The 18,687-nt window shown below is 42.9% G+C and overlaps 1 protein-coding gene across 2 annotated transcripts in view; it reads right to left on the reverse strand.

Annotated features, from left to right (window-relative positions):
- Window positions 1–1,613: 1,613 nt before the first annotated feature.
- Window positions 1,614–18,687, reverse strand: part of LOC109320291 (gasdermin-A3-like) — a 21,735-nt gene continuing 4,661 nt past the window's right edge. For both annotated transcript variants that reach the window (XM_019550320.1, XM_019550319.1), the window contains exons 5-12: window positions 16,086–16,254; window positions 15,560–15,659; window positions 14,732–14,782; window positions 14,027–14,059; window positions 13,055–13,194; window positions 11,215–11,392; window positions 8,835–8,908; window positions 1,614–4,141 (exon numbers count right to left, since the gene is read on the reverse strand). In XM_019550320.1, the coding sequence (XP_019405865.1) occupies window positions 3,911–4,141; window positions 8,835–8,908; window positions 11,215–11,392; window positions 13,055–13,194; window positions 14,027–14,059; window positions 14,732–14,782; window positions 15,560–15,659; window positions 16,086–16,254 (976 nt within the window). In that variant the 3' untranslated portion in view covers window positions 1,614–3,910. The remainder of the gene's footprint in view (window positions 4,142–8,834; window positions 8,909–11,214; window positions 11,393–13,054; window positions 13,195–14,026; window positions 14,060–14,731; window positions 14,783–15,559; window positions 15,660–16,085; window positions 16,255–18,687) is intronic.

Raw genomic sequence — 18,687 nt, forward strand, 5'->3', positions numbered from 1 at the left:
CTTCACGGTCAGGGCGGCTAGGATTTGGAACCAACTTCCAAGCGAAGTGGTGCTGGCTCCTACCCTGGGGGTCTTTAAGAGGAGGCTAGATATACACTTTGCTGGGGTCGTTTGACCCCAGTATTCTTTCCTGCCATGGCAAGGGGTCAGATTCGATGATTTGTTCAGGTCCCTTCCGACCCTAGAAACTATGAAACTATGAAGCCACAGCATTGGCAACAGGAGGCTTTCTGCTCACACTATGCCATAGCCTGGCAGCAGAGGCTTTGGTGTAGAGGGATCTATGGCCATGCTGTACCACAGCTGGGTGGCAGGGTGAAGTGGCAGAGGTGAATGGATCCTAGTGCCAGCCTTCCTCTGACCCATGTAGGGTCATTTGAGCCAGCTGCCAGAAAATGTTGCCCATACCTGGCCTAGGAGTTTTGATCAGTGTATTTACCTTCCTTGGGGTGAGGAGATGGAGGTGGGATTTTTAGGTCTGAGTGCATTTTTCATGTCTTGGCAGAAGCCTTAGGGACAAACTCGACTAGTTTTCTCTGTACTCCCCACTTATAAAGTGAACATTTTTAGGTCCTGACCCTGTGTTATTATGTAGAAATAGTCACTGCCAAACTAGAAGCAAATCCCTTTGGGGAGTAGTTGGGAGAAGCCATAACAAACATAGTCCTTTGAAGCACAACTCTGGAACAAATAAAACAGTGGTTCCCAACCTTTTTTTGCTGTGACTCTAAATTGGCCACCAACAGGACCTCCCGACCCGGTGCTGCGGGTGCTGCTGGGAGCTGAGTGCAGTGGCAGTGGTGGCAGCAGCCCAGGGGCGGGGAAGCTGCCATTGACCCCCTTTCTGTGCATTGGTCCCTTTCTGCCCACCTGCCCACCTGCCGCTTCTGGGCCACGCACATATATGTGCATGTGTGTGCCGGCCCTTCATGGCCCTACTGAGGACCCCCGGTGACCCTTTTGGGTTGCGCCCCAAGGTTGGGAACCAATGAAATAGAGGTTAGTGCAACTGGATAACATAGTGGAGGCAAAGGCCATCCATGTAGAGGCTTCTGTTGATCCCAGAAGTCTACATACAGGTGTGGATGGGGAGATGCAATGGTGCACTTGCACCTTTGATTCCTGCTCTACCCAAAGTTTAAAACAAGCTGCCCAGCAGTGGCAGCAGCATTTCTATTCAGGCAGAAGTGAGGGTGTCACTTGAATTCATGGCTCATTATAAACTCTTTATTCCACAGGTGTTAACAAGCCTGCCTCTTTTTTTTAATATTCTTCAGCTACTATTTCTTTCTCAATTCTGCTGTCTGCTAGCTATGCTGATACTGTATCTCCTATTTAACAGCCCTGCAGACACTTTTTTAACTCTAGTTAAAACATTAACTCAGGCAGGGGAACATTTGACTTTGTTTTATGAATCTGAAAGAGATGTACATTTAATTCTAATGCCTACAAGGCAAAAGAGACAACATCTTTTGAGTATTTTTTGCTTAGTTTGTTGCATTTTTAATACATAATATAGCAAATTACATCTATCAAATGAATGCATATTCCAGTAAAGTTATATTTATTTTCACTTCAATCTTAATATGAATAATATAGCTCTAGGCCCCTAGAATATTAGTAAAGCTTCTAGTTTCTTTTTACCTGGAGAAAAATATGTGTTATGTTCTCTGTGATGATGCACCACATCTGCACACCCCTTTCAAAATAGCTCTGTCCCTGTCTACATAGATGGATTAAACAGGGTAGAGTTCCCTCACTTCCTTTGCAGGAGAGAATCACCCTCCTAAGTTCCCCAATATACAGAGTTTACTAATAACGGCTGTCCCTTTTAACATTAAGGATCCTTAGTAAAGATTTTAAAATGTGGCACATTGCACAACACTTCTAATCACATTGATGTTGATCTGCGGGGAAAAACTGAACCACAAGTATTAGGCTTACAAGGGTGGTAATTATATTTTTGAAAAGTTTGGCCTTGTGATTTTGCTTTACTTACAGCAAAAAACAAACAAACCCAAAAAACAACTACTAGTATTGAATGAGCAAAACTGGTTATCCACACATCCTAGATAAGAATTGTTTAAAAGTTAATAACAAAAATTTAATATGCTATAAAAAGATCTGTACAGAAGTCAAACTGCTAATTCTCTCTTACTGATTTTGACAGATAAATCTACAGCAGGTCCAAAAATTAGGTTAGTGAGTCATACAATGTGAAAGTGAACGAACATATTCCCTCATTCAAAGTAAGGCATTCACTATGTCATCTGTGGCTGATAACTTTACCTCAGTATGAAACACCCATATGCTTGGCAAATTCCCTTTAGTTAGCTACATGCCTCACTAGTCATGTCTGGTTTCAGATGCCTCAGATGCCAGCACTTATAGAAATGACAAAAGCTGCAGTAAATATTAGGGGAAAAACCATTCTCCAAATAAATTGGAGATGTATAAGTGATGAAACATGATCTAGTTCAAATCTCTTTAATAGAGATCTCTAGTCTGTCTGAAAGCTACTGACATCAAATATGTGTCTATGGACCAAAACTAAATTAGCCATATAAGTAAGATGATAAATCTTAAAAACAGACACAATTCGTTAGACAATCCTTGACTAAATTTTGACCACTCAGGATGAACATAAGCACACAAACAGAGAGCACACACAGGGATTCATGTAATACAAATGATGAAGGAGTAAGAGTGGTCTACTCAATAGGTGATCTGAAAGAGAGGTATACTCAGCTGGTGATCTAAAAGAGAATATTTACTTAGATATTGCTTTCAAAATCTAGGAAAATAAGGAAGACTGATCTGTTTTGGCTTATCTTGGCCTCTATACTACACTTATTAAAGTGATATCTATGTATTTAGAACATTCTATAAATGAGTTTAATAAAAGATCTATCCTTTTTTAGGCATTTCTCCAAAATATTAATTGGTGAGTTACTTGAGTTCTATAGATCACATATTCCTCTCACTGCTGAAAACATCACCATCAGTGACATCAGTACTTACAGTGACACCTGCCACATGTACACACCCACCTTTACTATGCACATTACACCTGTTCTTAGCACTACGAAGTGATGGTCCACCTCATCTGAAAACCTGACAATAGACCAGTCTGAAAAAAAGACTCTAGGACACGTGGTCATTGCACTCACCTCTTCTTTTTCTCTTTCCACGGAGCTCTGGTTCCTATTATCCATAAAGCACTTAGAGTGAGACTGGTGACCCTGACGATACTGCTGTGGTGACCTCACTTCCACTGGTTTTCATGCTGGCTTGCCTCTCTTCCTATGACCACATTCAGATTTATGTTAACATCACCACCTTTTCTTGCACATAGCAGCTGGCATGTACCAAAGGCTCACTGTATACACCATGCAACTGAACTTGCTGTGTGCTTGGGAAAGATTATACCAGATGGGATTGTGTGATGTATTTTGCCCTTAATTTGTTGTTTATGGAATAATGTACCTTTTTCCTTGCTGTTATTCTGCACACAAGGGTTGCTGACAGTCCTTGCAATTTACTGCAATAAAGTCAATATTGAGATAAGGGAAATTACTCCTTTTTACAGTCATCCAGAATAGTTTGTATCCAATTTCTAGAGTTTTATCTGATAGATCGCAGTACCCAGGGCCATGTTGTGCCATCCATATTTAAGCAGAATTCCCTGATGAAATCAATAGTGAATTCTGCTTAAAATGGATGGCAGGTACGGCCCTTAGAAATCAGTCCCTTTTTTCTAATGAGTACCCAAAAGCAATTCTAGCCTTGAGATGCTTATGGGCAGATATTTCAAGTGACCTTACCAAATCTCATTCTTTAGTGTAAAGGTTTGTAGATGTATGTTGATCTGCATTTTTTAATATTTTAACAGCCCCCTTTAAAAATGGCATTATTCACTTAAAATCCAGAAACCATACAAGGATGCATACAATGCAGTCAGATTTGACTGGGCTGCTTTGTTCCAAATACAGGTGAGAGAAGATCTGCTTGTGTCTGGCATCACTCCACAAATATGCAACATTTCTATAGTTATGTTAAGTTCTTCTTCTGCCAGGAAAAAGGCCAGGGCGAACATGCTTCCTTTGTCACTGGAAAGAATCCATTCCAAGACGCCATCCATCTTTGCAAAGATAAATATCAGAGATTGAGGGAAGACTTTAAAAATAATAATCCTCTGACAGTTGAAAAGACAAATGAATCATTGTTCATGAGCTGGCATGTCAACTTACTGACCTACCCTGGTCATTTGGAGTCTTGAATTGCATGAAAATGCAGAACAGAAGAGAGCAAAGCAGTTATATGACCCTTAGAGGGACAGGACAAGGGTTTCAAAAGTGACTAGTGATTATGAGTGTCCAGTCCTGGATTTTCTTTTTTTCAGGACCATATGAGTCTCTGGCTGAGTAACTAAACAGAAACACTTGAAATCACCAATCAGTTTTGAAAATCTTGGATTTACTCTTTAGATCTAGCTATAATTCAGATTTGTACAGCGCTAGTCACTATAAAAATACGTTGGTTTTCATGAAGAGCATGTGAGAATTCATTTAATTGAATGCAAATTCTGTCAAGTACCTTTTCATGCATAACCTTAATATGCTTTTTTTCTAATGATTCAATATTTTTCCACCTGGCAAACACTGGGGAGGAAATTCTGAACTCCCTACGTTCACTTTAATAGGTAGTTTATTAGAATAAAGATTGTAGGTTTTCCCCATTTATGACCTGTGAACCTCCTGTAAAGTCAAAGGAGCTGTGCATGAATTATTAGTCAGGGCAGAAATGAGTGTATGTTTTTAAACAAGCTTAACCATCTGTTTTCCTACTTCTATGTACATCTAGATTGCATTTCATTTAGCCTCAAAGGCCACATCCACTTGAGCATGGACGTTTGTTTCCCCACAGGACAAGTAGCAGTGGCACACTTTGTGCCACTGCTACTTGTCCCCAAGAAACACCTGTGTTACGTACCGTCTGGCACATGACAGGTTACCCTGGGTGAGGCAGGGAAGGCTGAAGCCAGAAACTGTGCTTTCCCCAGCAGTGTTACCTAGGGTCCTGGGGGCTTTGGGGAGCTGCAGCCATAGTGCTCCTGCAGCTGGGAGCCTGTCTGGCAGCTGGAGTGTGTCTCCAGCTGGCCAGGCTTCAGTTTTGGGCAGTGTGTGCTGCTGCCATGTGCACTTCCCCATTTTTTTTTTAGCATGGGTTTTTTTGACCCCAGAATCTCCCAGAGTCAACTCCTCCCTCCTCCCCCACCCCTTACAAGATAGCAGCACAAGGAATGCCTTCATATGCCATGTGTGGTGCCGCAGATGGGTCTGCGGTGCCACATACCACATGTTCATGCTCATCTGGCTGTGGCCTAAGAGTCATGTGTGGATACTTTCCCCATGAACCCTGTATAGGGGAAAAAATGCCTTCTTTTTACAATTTTCTGCAACAGCTGATAAGATTATTTCATGATTTGTGCTGCATTTTTAGAGACACTCTTGCATTTGAAAATACATTAAGTTATTGCAGGCTTTTATTAGTTTTTTAAAATAGCTCTATTCCCCCATTATTTTCACATTGGCCAGATACTACTCTATCAATTGATTATATTTGAGTGCTGGTTCACTCCAGTCATTATGAAAGGTATCTGTGGAGTTCAATGATCCAGTTTAAACAAATAAAATCAATTCATTTCTTGGCAGTTTTATACCATCCCACTCAGTTCACCCCCTTGAAATTTCCTCCCTGCTGAAGTAGAATGATTTGTTTGGACTAATGAGAATTGTTTGCAGGTTGGAAAGGACAAAGAAGGTCATTTTCTTGCTTAAAATATTGTGCATTCTTTCAGCTTACCCATGTGTTTTGTAATGGGGGAAACTACCTATTAACAACATTGAATTGCAAGCCATGAGGCTCTGTGAACAAATAAAGAAGGGAATGGTTCAAGGCAGCAGCTCTTAACCTTTTCCATCCTGTGACCTCATGCTATTATGGAAAGGTTTCCAGACCCCTAGTGCCCCATAGGAGCAAAACAATCAGGTGATTGTAAGACTGAAACCCATTCATGACTCACATAATGATCATAACAGCAAGTATAGAACCCATGATTCAGAAGATGGATAACAGGTTACTAGTGGTAAATCTGTATCACAAATCCATCCTAGCCTAGCAGTGAACAAAAGGCAATATAATCAGTGTAGAGGCACATGATATCTTCAAGGTAGCCAAAGGGAATAGTGTTCCCAAATCCTATCAACTTTCAGTATGCATTTGAAGCTCCTAATTCATTGGGGCATCTTAAAAAAAAATCACACCTCTATTCACTAGTGAGCTGGAAGGAACAGTTTGATTCTTAATGGACACCTGCCTGCACTGCTAATGACATTGCTACATGGCACTGATCAGTTCCCGTGCTGGCAGCTTCAGTGAAAGGCCAAAGATTGAATGAGCTACATGGTACGTAGTACTTCTAGCTCAGGTTAAAAGTACTAGAGTGTGTGGAAGCTGGTAGTGCCACTATACTGTGCCTGCCTTCCTACCATGATCTCAATTGTTATTAAGGTATCACCTGTTCTATGCTTCAATACAGACTGGATTTTTCAGGGCTCCTATCTGATGCCTTTCAGTAGCAACTAAATTAATTCTAAAGAACTATAAACAGAAGCTTGATACCAGTTTTACTGAAAGATGTTATCACACCAGTATACATTTTCTAAGCAAAGGGTAACCAAGATGTTTGGCCTTGCTGGATGCTATACTCAGGAAAAGTGGTATTTACTCTTGCTCCTTTAACTAAAAGGCTCATAAATCAAAGGATGTTCTCAGTCCATCACCATTTGCTAAAGCTATGCCTGCAATACAGAAGGGATGCACATCAGGAACCATTGCTGGCAGAGAGTATGCCTTGAGGCAGATCCCAATAGGGCAGGTAAAGGAATCTTTTCCTTATAGTTGAGATATGAGACTACTAATAGCAACAGGCTGCCACCTACACTGGGAATATTAAGGTAGGAACTCTTTGAGATTCAATGACTGTGACTGGATAGGGACCTTACACAGCACCTACTTAGGCAGTCTCATGCACAGACTGTTGCTACTTTCCAGCCACGTGACCCTCCTGTAATATTTAGGGAGGAAGAAATTCCTGAGTCCATAGTATTTCCCAAGCTGCCTGGAGTCACATTGTGTCATTATCCTAGCAAAAAAAATGTGTTGGGAGGGGGTAGAACCTGCTGTATAACTGTGTTGGCTGACATGCGTGGTATATATTGCGGGTCCCCTTCAGAGGTGAAGTGGAGAGCAGCTGAAGGATTTTAGCATCAGGGAGCAATGTTCTGGTGCACGCTTGGTTCATAACCCTTTAGCCCTCATGCTTCTGCAAAGATAAACCAGAGCTTGTTTTTCATTTAGGCAACATATTCTCTGGCCAGATTTTCAAAAGGACACAGCATCCTGAGGACTCAGCTGTACTGATATCTGACCATCATTGTCACAATAAGAGCAACAGGCTGCTGAACATTATTTGAAATTCTGGCCCCCAGGGTGGATAATGGAACCTGTTGCTGAAAAACATTCATTTCTTATACATGATTGACCTGCAGTTGAAAAATCCTAGATCCATTCAAGGGGCAGCTGTGAGGAGATAGGAAAGAAAGAGTAATCCAACAGTTGGGCATGATTTTCAACCAAATGAGTGAAAGCTAAGAGCTGACAGTTTCCAAAGGAGGCCTTGAGTATAATAAGGGGTGCCTTAAGTCTAAAAATATTGAGAATTACTGGCTTAGGGTGACTACAATAATATTCATGCCTAGCTCATATAGCACCTTGGTGAATCTCATACAGACTATACCAACCAAACCTTATTCTGAGCTCTCCTCACATCTGTTCCAATCAGCACTGTGTACACCACAGGGAATAATGCAATTATGTGCTTGCACTGTTTTGTGCATAAAATGTATGACTGTGCATTATACGACGTCTTTTAACTTGGGCCAGCTCTGTGCCTCCAACTCTGTGGGGCTCCTGGCACTCTACCTGGGAGCCCTATGTGGAGGCACCGAGCGCAGTGGTGCACGACTGGACAGCTGGTGAGTGGACAGGAGAGGTCCAGCCTGCAGGAGGGCAGAGTGGGCATGGGGATGTGGGTGTGGCCCCCTAACCACATGCCCCCCCACCCATGGTGCACAGCCCCTGCCACTGCCAGCAGCAGCAGCATGCAGCAGGTTCTTGGAGTGGTCGTGGCTGCATGGCACATGGCTTCAGCTGAGTCCTGGGGGCTGCACATGGCAGCAGGGAGCTGGCCCAGCCAGCCCACTGGCGCATGCCATCAACTCAGACTGGGCCAGCTCCACGCCAGCACATGGGGCTTGCAGCATTGCAGGCGGGAGCCATGCACCATCAGGCTGAGCCAGCCGGGTCTGTGTCTTCATGTGGGGCTTCCAGCACTCCAGCGAGAAGCCACACATGGAGGCACGGAGACAGTCTGGCCTGATGGTGTGCAATTACATGCTTCCAAGTGCAGCTTCCTGCTGGCATGCTGGAAGCCCCATGTGGAGGCACGGAGTCCACCAGGCCCAACGGCCCACGGCTCACACCTGCAGTGCCACGAGTCCCACGTGCTGGCACGGAGCCAGTCCGGTTTTGTCTGAAGGTGTGGGCCAGTGGGCCAGGCTATGCCAGCTCTATGCTGCCATGTTCAGCCCCTGGGACTCAGCACTTAATTTTGAATTTTTCTGCACATAATTCCCTGAAGGGTAACTATGCTATATGAACTAGTAGTTGTTAAATGAAAGAATCAAAATATGAGCACAGAAAGATCTTACCAGTTCAAGCTGCTTGACCACCATTTTCTGCTCCAGACAGGCTGCAAGGAGGGGCAGCATTCTGGAGTCCAGATCTGTAAGAAATAAAGCAAAAACCTCAGGGAAGGTCAAGAAAAGAAACTATCAGTCACCTCACCTGTGCTGAATTTGACTAGGGATTTTCTAGTGAGGCACAAGGTTTAACATGCCATAGAGTCCCCCATGCCATCTTCTTTTTCTTTCTGCTTGTTTTCTATAAAGCCCTGAAGATCTGACCTTAAACCTAGAAATCCTTTAACTTCCGACCACAGTCCTTCCAGCCATGGACTTCATAGGATTTTCAGCAGCAAAATGCTGTCACACACACACACACACACATGCAGAGTAATGGTAAAGAAGCAGTAGTTTTGACAGAAGCTATGCCAAGTTCCACATGCTCCAGGACAAATAATGAGACTTGGTTAGTTAAAATGTATAAGAAATGGGAAGGCTGCAGAATCCCAAAGCAGAACGCTAAAAGGCAAGAGAAGAGATCATGAAGAATAAAGTTAAATCTAGTCATACAGCCATTCAGAACAGTGGTGCTCAACCTTTTGGTGCTGTGGGCTGGTTGAGTGGCACAGGGCCAGTCTATGGGACAGACTTGACCCCACACACTAAGATCAGCTCTCCTTCCCCGTGACCCACAAAGACTGACATACTGCGCTGCCTCCAGCCATCCCCTATGTGTCCCTGGGTGGGAACCATCTCTGCATGCTGATCTAGGGTGCTATTCAGCTCAGGGGCTCCTCACAGGTCCAGATATTTGGCAGCAGGGGAGCAACAGTTAATGCCACTACTTTCCTAACTTTTTGAACCTGTGGGACCCCTGCAGACCAGATGGCATGGCTCCATGAACTAGACCTGGCCCATGGGCTGGGCTTGAGCACCCCTGATTCTGACTGGGCCTTGCTAAGGGGCATTCTATCCCTGGCATTTTTTCTTAGCCTTTTCATGTTAGTTGCCTTTTATTCAAAGTCATGCTCTCCCCTTTCATTTACTGTAAAACATTTTCTAAATATCAATGATAAAAATGCTAACCTATACATTTGTGTTCACATTTGTTTCAAAAGAGCACTTGATTTTGAAGGGGAAGGCTGTGTAAAGAATGGGGAAATCAGATTTTTGTTTGCTTTAGCTTATAATAAAACTTTCAATGTCTTTTGCCTCCCTGATGGCCTTTTGCATGGGACACCCCCCCACCTCCCCGGCCTCTCCTCCCCACCCCTGGAGAACTCTCTGGTTGAGAATCATTATGGCAAAAGTAACCCAATTTCTTTTTACTGATTTGTCTAGACTTCTCCACTCTTTCCTAATCTTATTTAAGCTGTGAAAGTAACATCTTTGTTTTTCACTTCCCTCTCACCAATATTGTTTCTAAATTCATGATTAGCAGAAGGAAAAATGTATACAACTTAAATAGCAAATGAAATTACAGCCCTCCTTGTCTTTGATTTCCGTGAACCTCATGTTCAAACAGCTTGTCATAATTTTCACACCACCCACAAAACATCAAAGTCAATTTTGCACCTGCTCTACCATGACTTAGATCGAAGATGCACGTTCATTCGGAGCGTTGCCTGTCCTATTTTAAGGAATGCATTTGGGTTCAGTCTGTCTGCTGTAGGCAGTTTACATATTTGAAATCTGTGACCTGGAAGAAGCTAAACCTGTGAAGTTCCATTCCATTTTTCCACAGATCTGTAGCAGAAAACATCAAATGGGAATGGACAGTTGGCTGTTCAAAATATTTCTGGATCTTCCCCACTCTTGTTATACTGAGACTGGGCTTTTCCTGACATGAGGCAGCTCTCATTCTAAGACTGCTGCTTCCAATCTGTTAAAATCTGTTTCCTGAGGTAAGGATAATGTGAAAAGTGCTTGCTTCTGGGTTTGGTTCTTCCAGTAAGGCTGATAGCCTAGAGGCATGACACTGTACAAGACAAATTGGAATATCCTGAATATGCCTATGAGCATAACATCCCAAATCTGCCAAATATATGTACCACTGGAAGAAAAACATACTGACCGAACAGAAATAATATCAGTGATCTAAAAGAACCAGTAGATGGAGGGACATGTCAGGCTGAGTTCTCTCAAATTCTCAGAAGAGAGCCCTGACTTTGAGATATCACAAAGGCAATAGAAAGTCTACCACCCTCTAAAAAATAAAAAGGCCAGGCAGAAAACTCAGATGAGTGACTGGACGCAAAACTAATTGAAGTCCAGTACATTAAAATACGGAACTGTATATGGGGACATAGTTCCTCATGGATAAGGATGATCCATCCTGCTTTCTCCAAGTCAGAAGATTTTCAAATAACTTAGGACTCTCTGTCCATACTGATTAATATCTCCATACCTTCTAAAGAAGAACACAGGAAGTGTAATGGTTGCCATAATAAATGTGCTTCTCCTCTTTCACCATCATGAAAAACCCCTAAGTCCTGCAGCAACTTTTCCACCCGAGGTTGGAGATTTTCATCCAGGGAATCCAACACTGAGTGCATAGGTTCACCCCCAGCTAGGGAAATTTCCAGCTGATACAAATAAATAAAAGAAGGGTGGGAAGGGGAGAAAAGCTGTCAATCAGGGTTCAGATGCCTACTTCAGAAACATGTGCACATGCATGTGTGCACATGCACCAGGCTAACAAGTATGAGAATTATTTACTTGCATAACCACTGAGGAGTGTGTTATATGGCTCTGCCTCTATGTTTGAACTGTAGAGGTTAACCTGTTACAACTTCAGCTAACAAGGTATTGATGCTTCTGCTCCATCTGTATCATTTCATGCTTTTAGCTCTGGTTGTCACCACATCTGTTGCAGCTGTGTTGGCCAAGGTGGCAGCTATCTCATTTGAAAAGGTACTTCTCTTTGTTTATATGAAGAACAAGTACTTTATAGACAGCAAGATACACAAATACACCAAATCAGTGGGCGTGTCTATGCAAGATGCTAGAAGCACAGTAGATAAATTCTACTGCACATTTGCGTGTCACAGCAAAAGCTGTGCTAATGCACAGTAGAGTTAGTCTACTGCACATTTGTGTCACCAGAAAGACGTGCGCTGGTAGTATTGTGCAGTAGTGGTGATTATGGTGCATTAAGTTAGCACATGTTATTAATGAGTGTGTAGACATGCCCAGTGTGTCTCAGACTTGATCCAAAGGGGTCACAGCAGAGTAGGCTAGAAGTTAATTCTGTCTCCATGATCCACTCCATCCTTGATCTCTTTTCTGAAACTGGCCAACTACATGGTACTTTTGTGATGAGAATGCCTGTCTCCTTCACACTGTATGGAGACCATTAAGCAAATGGGAATAAATCTCAGTCATTACACACTAGGCAGGATCCAAAACAATGACCTAGAGACAAAAGGCTAGACTCTGTATCCTATTACTGATTTCCTCAGTCATCTGTCCCCATGGTAAACGTAATACAGGGGTGGGCAAAATGCGGCCCACAGGCGCATTCTATCTGGCCTGCGGGGCCCCTAAAAAAATTAGAAAATTAATATTTATCTGCCCCGGCTGCCTGTCATGCAGCCCTCAATGGCTTGCCAAAACTCAGTAGGCAGCCCTCCTCCTGAAATAAGTGCCCACCCCGATGTAATGGCTAAAGTGGTTCTCAGTCTATGGTATGTGTACCACCAGTGATATGCAGGCCACTTGTTAGTGGTACACATTAACAGATTTATTATAATTATTTATATGACAAAATTTGCTGGCAGTACTTAAGGTTGAACTGAAGTTGTATATTTTTAAACTGGTGGTGTGCAATCTGTCAGTTTGGGAACCCCTGGAAGTATAGTTTCTTCTTAACACTAAATCTCCTTTATTTTGCTTGAATACATACAGTGTTCAAAACACAGTAACCCTAGGAGGGGCATGTGCAAATTAGAATCTGCACTTTAAATCTTTCCTTTTTGTAACCCACAACCTACATTTTCTTTTCAAAGCCACTGGTCTCAGCATTGGAAGTCCCATGTGGGGGCACAGTCTACCAATAGATCTGATCAATTAGCTCTGTTATGTCTATGGTAGGTTACAGTGTTGTAGCGAGTAATCAGTTGGAGTGATTAATGTGCACCTAATCTCTATATAAGAAGCACTTGGTTTGTGCTCATTTCACAAGTGAACCAAATCAATGCATTTCTTGGCTTAATGTGAACACATACAATGATTTAAAGAGAACCTACCAGAGTTTGCACAGTTGATACAATGTCACCATCCTGCAGAAAGCTCAAAAAGTTTTCCAGTAGATTGAGCTTGAGACTTTGACTCAGATAGGTTAACTGCTCATATTCTTCTTTAACAGTGTCCTTTACTGTTTGAAATTCTGATGGAAGGTACAGGGTTTGAATTACACTTTGATTCTTTGTCGGGGGGGGGCAGTCATTGATTAACAAGTCCACCTAATTGAAGGAGCAATCCAATCGGAAACCCCCCCACCCAGGTTATGATTTTCAAACCTTATAGGGGGACTCTCATCTCCGGGGGTGGGCTCAGCCCCACCCCCAAACACCTCCTTAATTCATACCCTGAGTAGGTAAAAATCAACCTCTTAGTTCACAGCAAGCTACTAAATGAATGGGTTGGTAAGTTCTTCTACCAACTCCAATCATAGAAGAATGTTATTTAATGTTCTTATTATATTAATAATGGGGAATACTGTGTAATGTTCGTATTATATAGGGCTAACATGGGAAACAAGGAGTCAAGCAGTGAGGCAAGATACAGTGAAAGTCACAGCACTGCTGTACCAGACAGCCAAGGACTGAGCCGTGCTGCATCTCTAATTCTGGGCTCCAAAGTTCCTTCCCAGTTCTGTCAGGGGCTCATTTTGGCCCCACACAGTAGGGGCTATTAGTTATCTGGGTGGGCCTTAAGGCCCACATTAACTTGGAAGATGCAAATAGACAGGGGCTCATTTTGTGGCTCTGAGCATGTCTGTGTCTAAGTGCCTCAGTTTCTCCCAGCAATGAAATAAGTATGGTGATCTCTCTCTGATAAGTATAGTTTGGATTAATCAGGACATGTTGTTAACCTCTGTGAGAGGCACTAGACATGTGAATACTATATGACTAGTATTCCTGCTGGGCCTTTTTCAAGCCTGTAGAGATCAGAGAAATGGAAGCAAAATATGAAGGAACAAAGCAGATGCAACTTGCCTGTTAGTGAAGACACCAGCTCATTCTTGACACCTGAAATGAGAAAAATACCATTTTTTTGTCATTGCTCTTAATTAAATGGAAACAGAAACATAACAAGATTAAATCCTTCTCTGGGACCTTTTTCTCCAGATTGTCAATAGCGTTGTGAGTAACCATGAACTGAGCATCTCAAGCTCCCAGCAGCTAGAATGGTGCAAATCTAGGAAGGTCAAGCAGCCCAACACCACTCTCTCCCTACTAATAATCCAGCTCAATTGCTTTATCCTAACTGGGTCTTAATTCATAGCAGATCTACTAGCCATTTTTCTACCTCAACCCACTACTGTTGTATCCTGAGAGCACCTTTTAAGAACCCAAGCCCAGCTGCCATTCTTTATCTATAATAGCTTATTTGTAAAGTTCTTTGTGACAGTCACATTCCCTCCATCCTCACACTTCAAACAGTGGCATTTTCATCCTGTCCCAGTTACATTTTTGGAGTAACTCATAGGCAGCAAAGCAGCTTGAATAAATCTCTGAGAATCTGGCTCAACAAATACTCATGTTGACTCATTTTGACTTCAGTCATCTATGAGCCAGACCGAAGATGTGGCTACTGTGAATAAGCTAGATGAGAGATGCAGAATGGGAGAAAAGAATGTAAATGATACAAGGTAAGAGACCTGAGAAGTCTAGATTAAGAAAATTAAATAAATAGTTTACCGTCATGCAGGAATAAACTCCTAGCCTTTGGGTTTTTGTCCTTGTGGCAACCTGGAGTAGGAAACAGAAATTATTATTAATGATGTTTTGATCTGAGGTTAGGATCTTACACTACTCTCCACCCATTAATTAGGCTCCCACTAACTTTTTAATTATTTTCTCCTTTTTCACAGAGCAGGAAACAGTAACTTGCCTCTGGTCACAGCAACTCAGTGGCACAGGTGGGAGGGGAACCTGGGAATCTTTGCACCCAAAGCACCCAATGTCAGCAGTTACTTGACCCCAATGTGTGGCAGTGATATAAACTTTTTGTAATCCTGACCCCATGGCAGGTAATTCAAGCCAGGATGCTAACATTAATCTATTCTCAGCACTTCTGAGTCACACCTGCATCAGAGATGGTACATCCATTCCACAGCTCTAACCACAAGATAAAACCACCACTTTCCATCTAATATTATGAGGACAGTAAAAATGGACACTGAGTTGGCCACAAAAAGCAAAAGGAATATGGCCACAAACTCCTGGAAAACCTTTTCAAGCTTAACACTAGGAAAAACTTTTTCACAGTCAAGGTGTCCAGACTAGAGTAGGCTCCCCCCAGAGGTGGTGCAATCACCTACCCTAGATATCTTCAAGAGGAGATGGGACGGTCACCTTGCTGGGGTCACCTGACCCCGTTTGTCTTTCCTGCCTAGTGCAGGGGGGCTGGACCTGATGATCTTGCGAGGTCCCTTCCAGCCCCTTACAATCTATGAATCTATGAACATAACAGCTCTAAAGCCGGACATATTACCACATGATGCACACTTAGCTTAGTTCACATACAGAAATCTCTCTTCTGGGTATTCAGCGGCTCGACCACATATGCCATCACTGTGCCCTTAGGAATCATCACCGCTTTCTTTGTAATGCTTCTGCCCCGCCCCTAGAGATTCAAACACAGGTCACAAGGCTCTGGTGAGACTCCTGGGGCAGATCAATAAATCATCAAGTAGCTCTCTGACAAGCACTGGTTCTCAGTGGAGTCTGGGGGATTACTTAGCTCCTTCATCAGAAATAGACTTCTGCTTATTTATGGATTTTAAACAAAGCTGCTTTTGAACAAATTTCTCTAGAGAAAGGAGCAATCTGTGTGGCATGGCTTCTTGATAGCTGCTTCATTTTAACAAACATAACATTTAATAGAACAAAATTCCATATAAACCATGTCTTTCCTTTCTCTCTGTCTGATTTAAGAAGCTATTCTGAATTTATGCTAGGGTAAAATGTCAGACAGATGATTCAAGAGTCTCATGCAACACAAGCAGTTGCAAGGCTGGCTGCATCTTCCAACTTGCCCATTGCCACAAACCTGTATTCTAAACATCTCCACTGCACTTATCTGGACATTCCCTCTTCCCTGGATTGTCTTCTTTATGACCAGCGGCGCCATTAGTTCAATAGCCTCAGTCACAACATACAGCTCTGTCCTCTGCGAGTCTGAGAACTGCTGTATGAACTGGTGAGTCATGTCAATTTTCCTGTTGAGGACACATAGAAATAGAATGACTATCATCTGCAGTTACTACAAAGGATCCTAGAACTTATGCTTCAGGGTATAAGCCAAATAGCAGCTGCTTATCTTCAGGAAGAAACCTCTCTTATGTGCATGTTTTGCAGTTTAGTGAGGGAAATCATTACACCATTTTTTGGCTAATGTTCTTACTAGTTTGGGTGCTCACATGTGCCTCATCACCATAACGTTTGAGTGCCTAACAGTAATTAATGTAATTATCTTTACAGTCCCCTTGTGAATAGGGAAGTGCTGTTATCCCATTCTGTAGATGGGGAACTGGGGAACAGAGAGCTTAAGGATACATCTATGCTGCAATTCAAAAGTGGGATTATATGTGTAGACATACTTGAGCTAGCTTTCAACTCACTAGCTCAGGTACCAACAACAGTGTAAATTGCTCTACTTGGGGCTCAGAGAAACACCCACTGGATGAATCTACATGTGATATTAACACGCTGAATAAACTTTGGTGCAGTTCATGCTGGAGTTTATCGCTCCAAGGTGCAGCATTTACATGTGTGCCCGGAACTACAGCACATTGAGCTGGGGTGGTGCAGCCCTGGCTGGCAGGAGGTCCCAGGGGTCAGCCTGCCAACCCAGGGCTGCTCTGACCCTGCTCACCATGCTGCAGAAGGGCTGGCTGAAGCATCCTTGTGCCCCAGCTAGCCCCAGTCAATGTCTACATGTGCACTGCGGTAGAATAAATAATGCCACCATAGGACAGTACTTGTATCAAGCAGTACTAACCTACAGTAATGTTAATTAGTTTACTCTGGCCAAATAGCTCTGCACATGTAGATAGAGACACTTTACTGTGGAACTAATTAGGCAACTCTGCACTAAGCATCTTGTATGTATGCACCCACTGCAGATCATAAATAAATGATCTGTTTCTGAGCCTGAAGCTAAACTGCTTTCAGAATCTGAGCTAGCTAGTTTATGGCTGGTGTGTATGTTTCCATAAACTGCCATAGCACCTTCGGGTTGCAGTGTAGACATTGGGCGGTGTCATACCTAAGTCATAAAATATCCCTGTAGTAGAACAGAAACTGAGTCCAGGTCTCCAGAATTTTAGTGCCCACCCAGCTAAACTTCACAGAATCATAGACTCATAGAAAGTTAGGGCTGGAAGGGACTTCAGGAAATCATCTAGTCCACCTGCTCAAAGCAGGACCAGCCCCAACTAGATCATTCCAGTCAAAGCTTTGTCCAACCCGGTTCTGAAAATCTCCAAAGATGGAGATTCCACAGTCTCTCTGGGTAGCCTGTTCCAGTGTTTTACGACCCTCCTAGTGAGAAAATTCTTATTAATATCTAATTTAAACTTCCTTTGCTGCAACTTGAGACCGTTGCTCTTTGTTCTGTTATCTGTCACTACTGAGAACAGTCTAGCTCCATCCTCTTTCAAACCCCCCTTCAGGTAGTTGAAGGCTGCTATTAAGTTCCCTCTCAGTCTCTTCTTCTCTTGACTAAATAAGCACAGTTCCCTTAGTCTTTCCTCATAAGTCATGTTCCCCAGTCCTCTCACCATTTTTGTTGCCTTCCACTGGACTGTCCCCAATTTGTCTACATCCTTTCTGTAGTGGGGGGCCCAACACTGAACACAGTAAGCAGATGTGGCCTCACCAGTGCTGAATAGAGGGGAATAATCACTTCCCTTGACCTACTGGCAACACACCTACCTATGCAGCCCAGTATGCTGTTAGCTTTCTTAGCAACAAGGGCACACTGCTGGCTTCTGTTCAGTTTAATGTCCACTGTAGCCCCCGGGTCCTTTTCTGCAGAGCTGCTGCCCAGTTAATTAGCTCCCAACCTGTACTAGTGCATGGGATTGTTCTGTCCTAAGTGCAGGACTTTGCACTCATCTTTGTTGAACCTCATGAGATTCCTTTTGGCCTAATCCTCCAATTTGACTACATCTCTCTAAATCCTAGTCCTACTCTCCAGCATATCTACTCCAGCTTGGTATCATCTCATCATAGAAGGCAATGTGGTCAGACATGACTTGCCCTTGGTGAATTCATTAGGTTGGAATACTACTAAATCTGAAGGGGCCACTGTTTTTAATGTAATTGAATCTGACAGTCACTGGGAAGAATTAATAGTATAAAATCCCTGCCAGCCCTTATTGATGGAAGGAGTTCTTGTCAATGGCTCTATTGCTGTGAATAAGGGTTTGCATTGCTGGGTCCACGGGTATGATTGTGTTCAGAATACTAAGCATTTTGAGGGAAGGAACATTGTTCTTCATGTCAGTAGTCAGATATGAATGAGAGACAGATTGTTTGAAATGAGTGCCTCTGTCTCTATCCGATTGACACAGAAATGTGGTCTCCTGGTTAATCAGAGGTCCTGAGCTCAGTTTCCAGTTGTCATAGGGTTTGAAGGCAAGAAGGGT

Source organism: Crocodylus porosus, unplaced genomic scaffold (assembly GCF_001723895.1).
Source record: "Crocodylus porosus isolate Cpor-Errol unplaced genomic scaffold, CroPor_comp1, whole genome shotgun sequence".
NCBI lineage: Eukaryota > Metazoa > Chordata > Crocodylia > Crocodylidae > Crocodylus > Crocodylus porosus.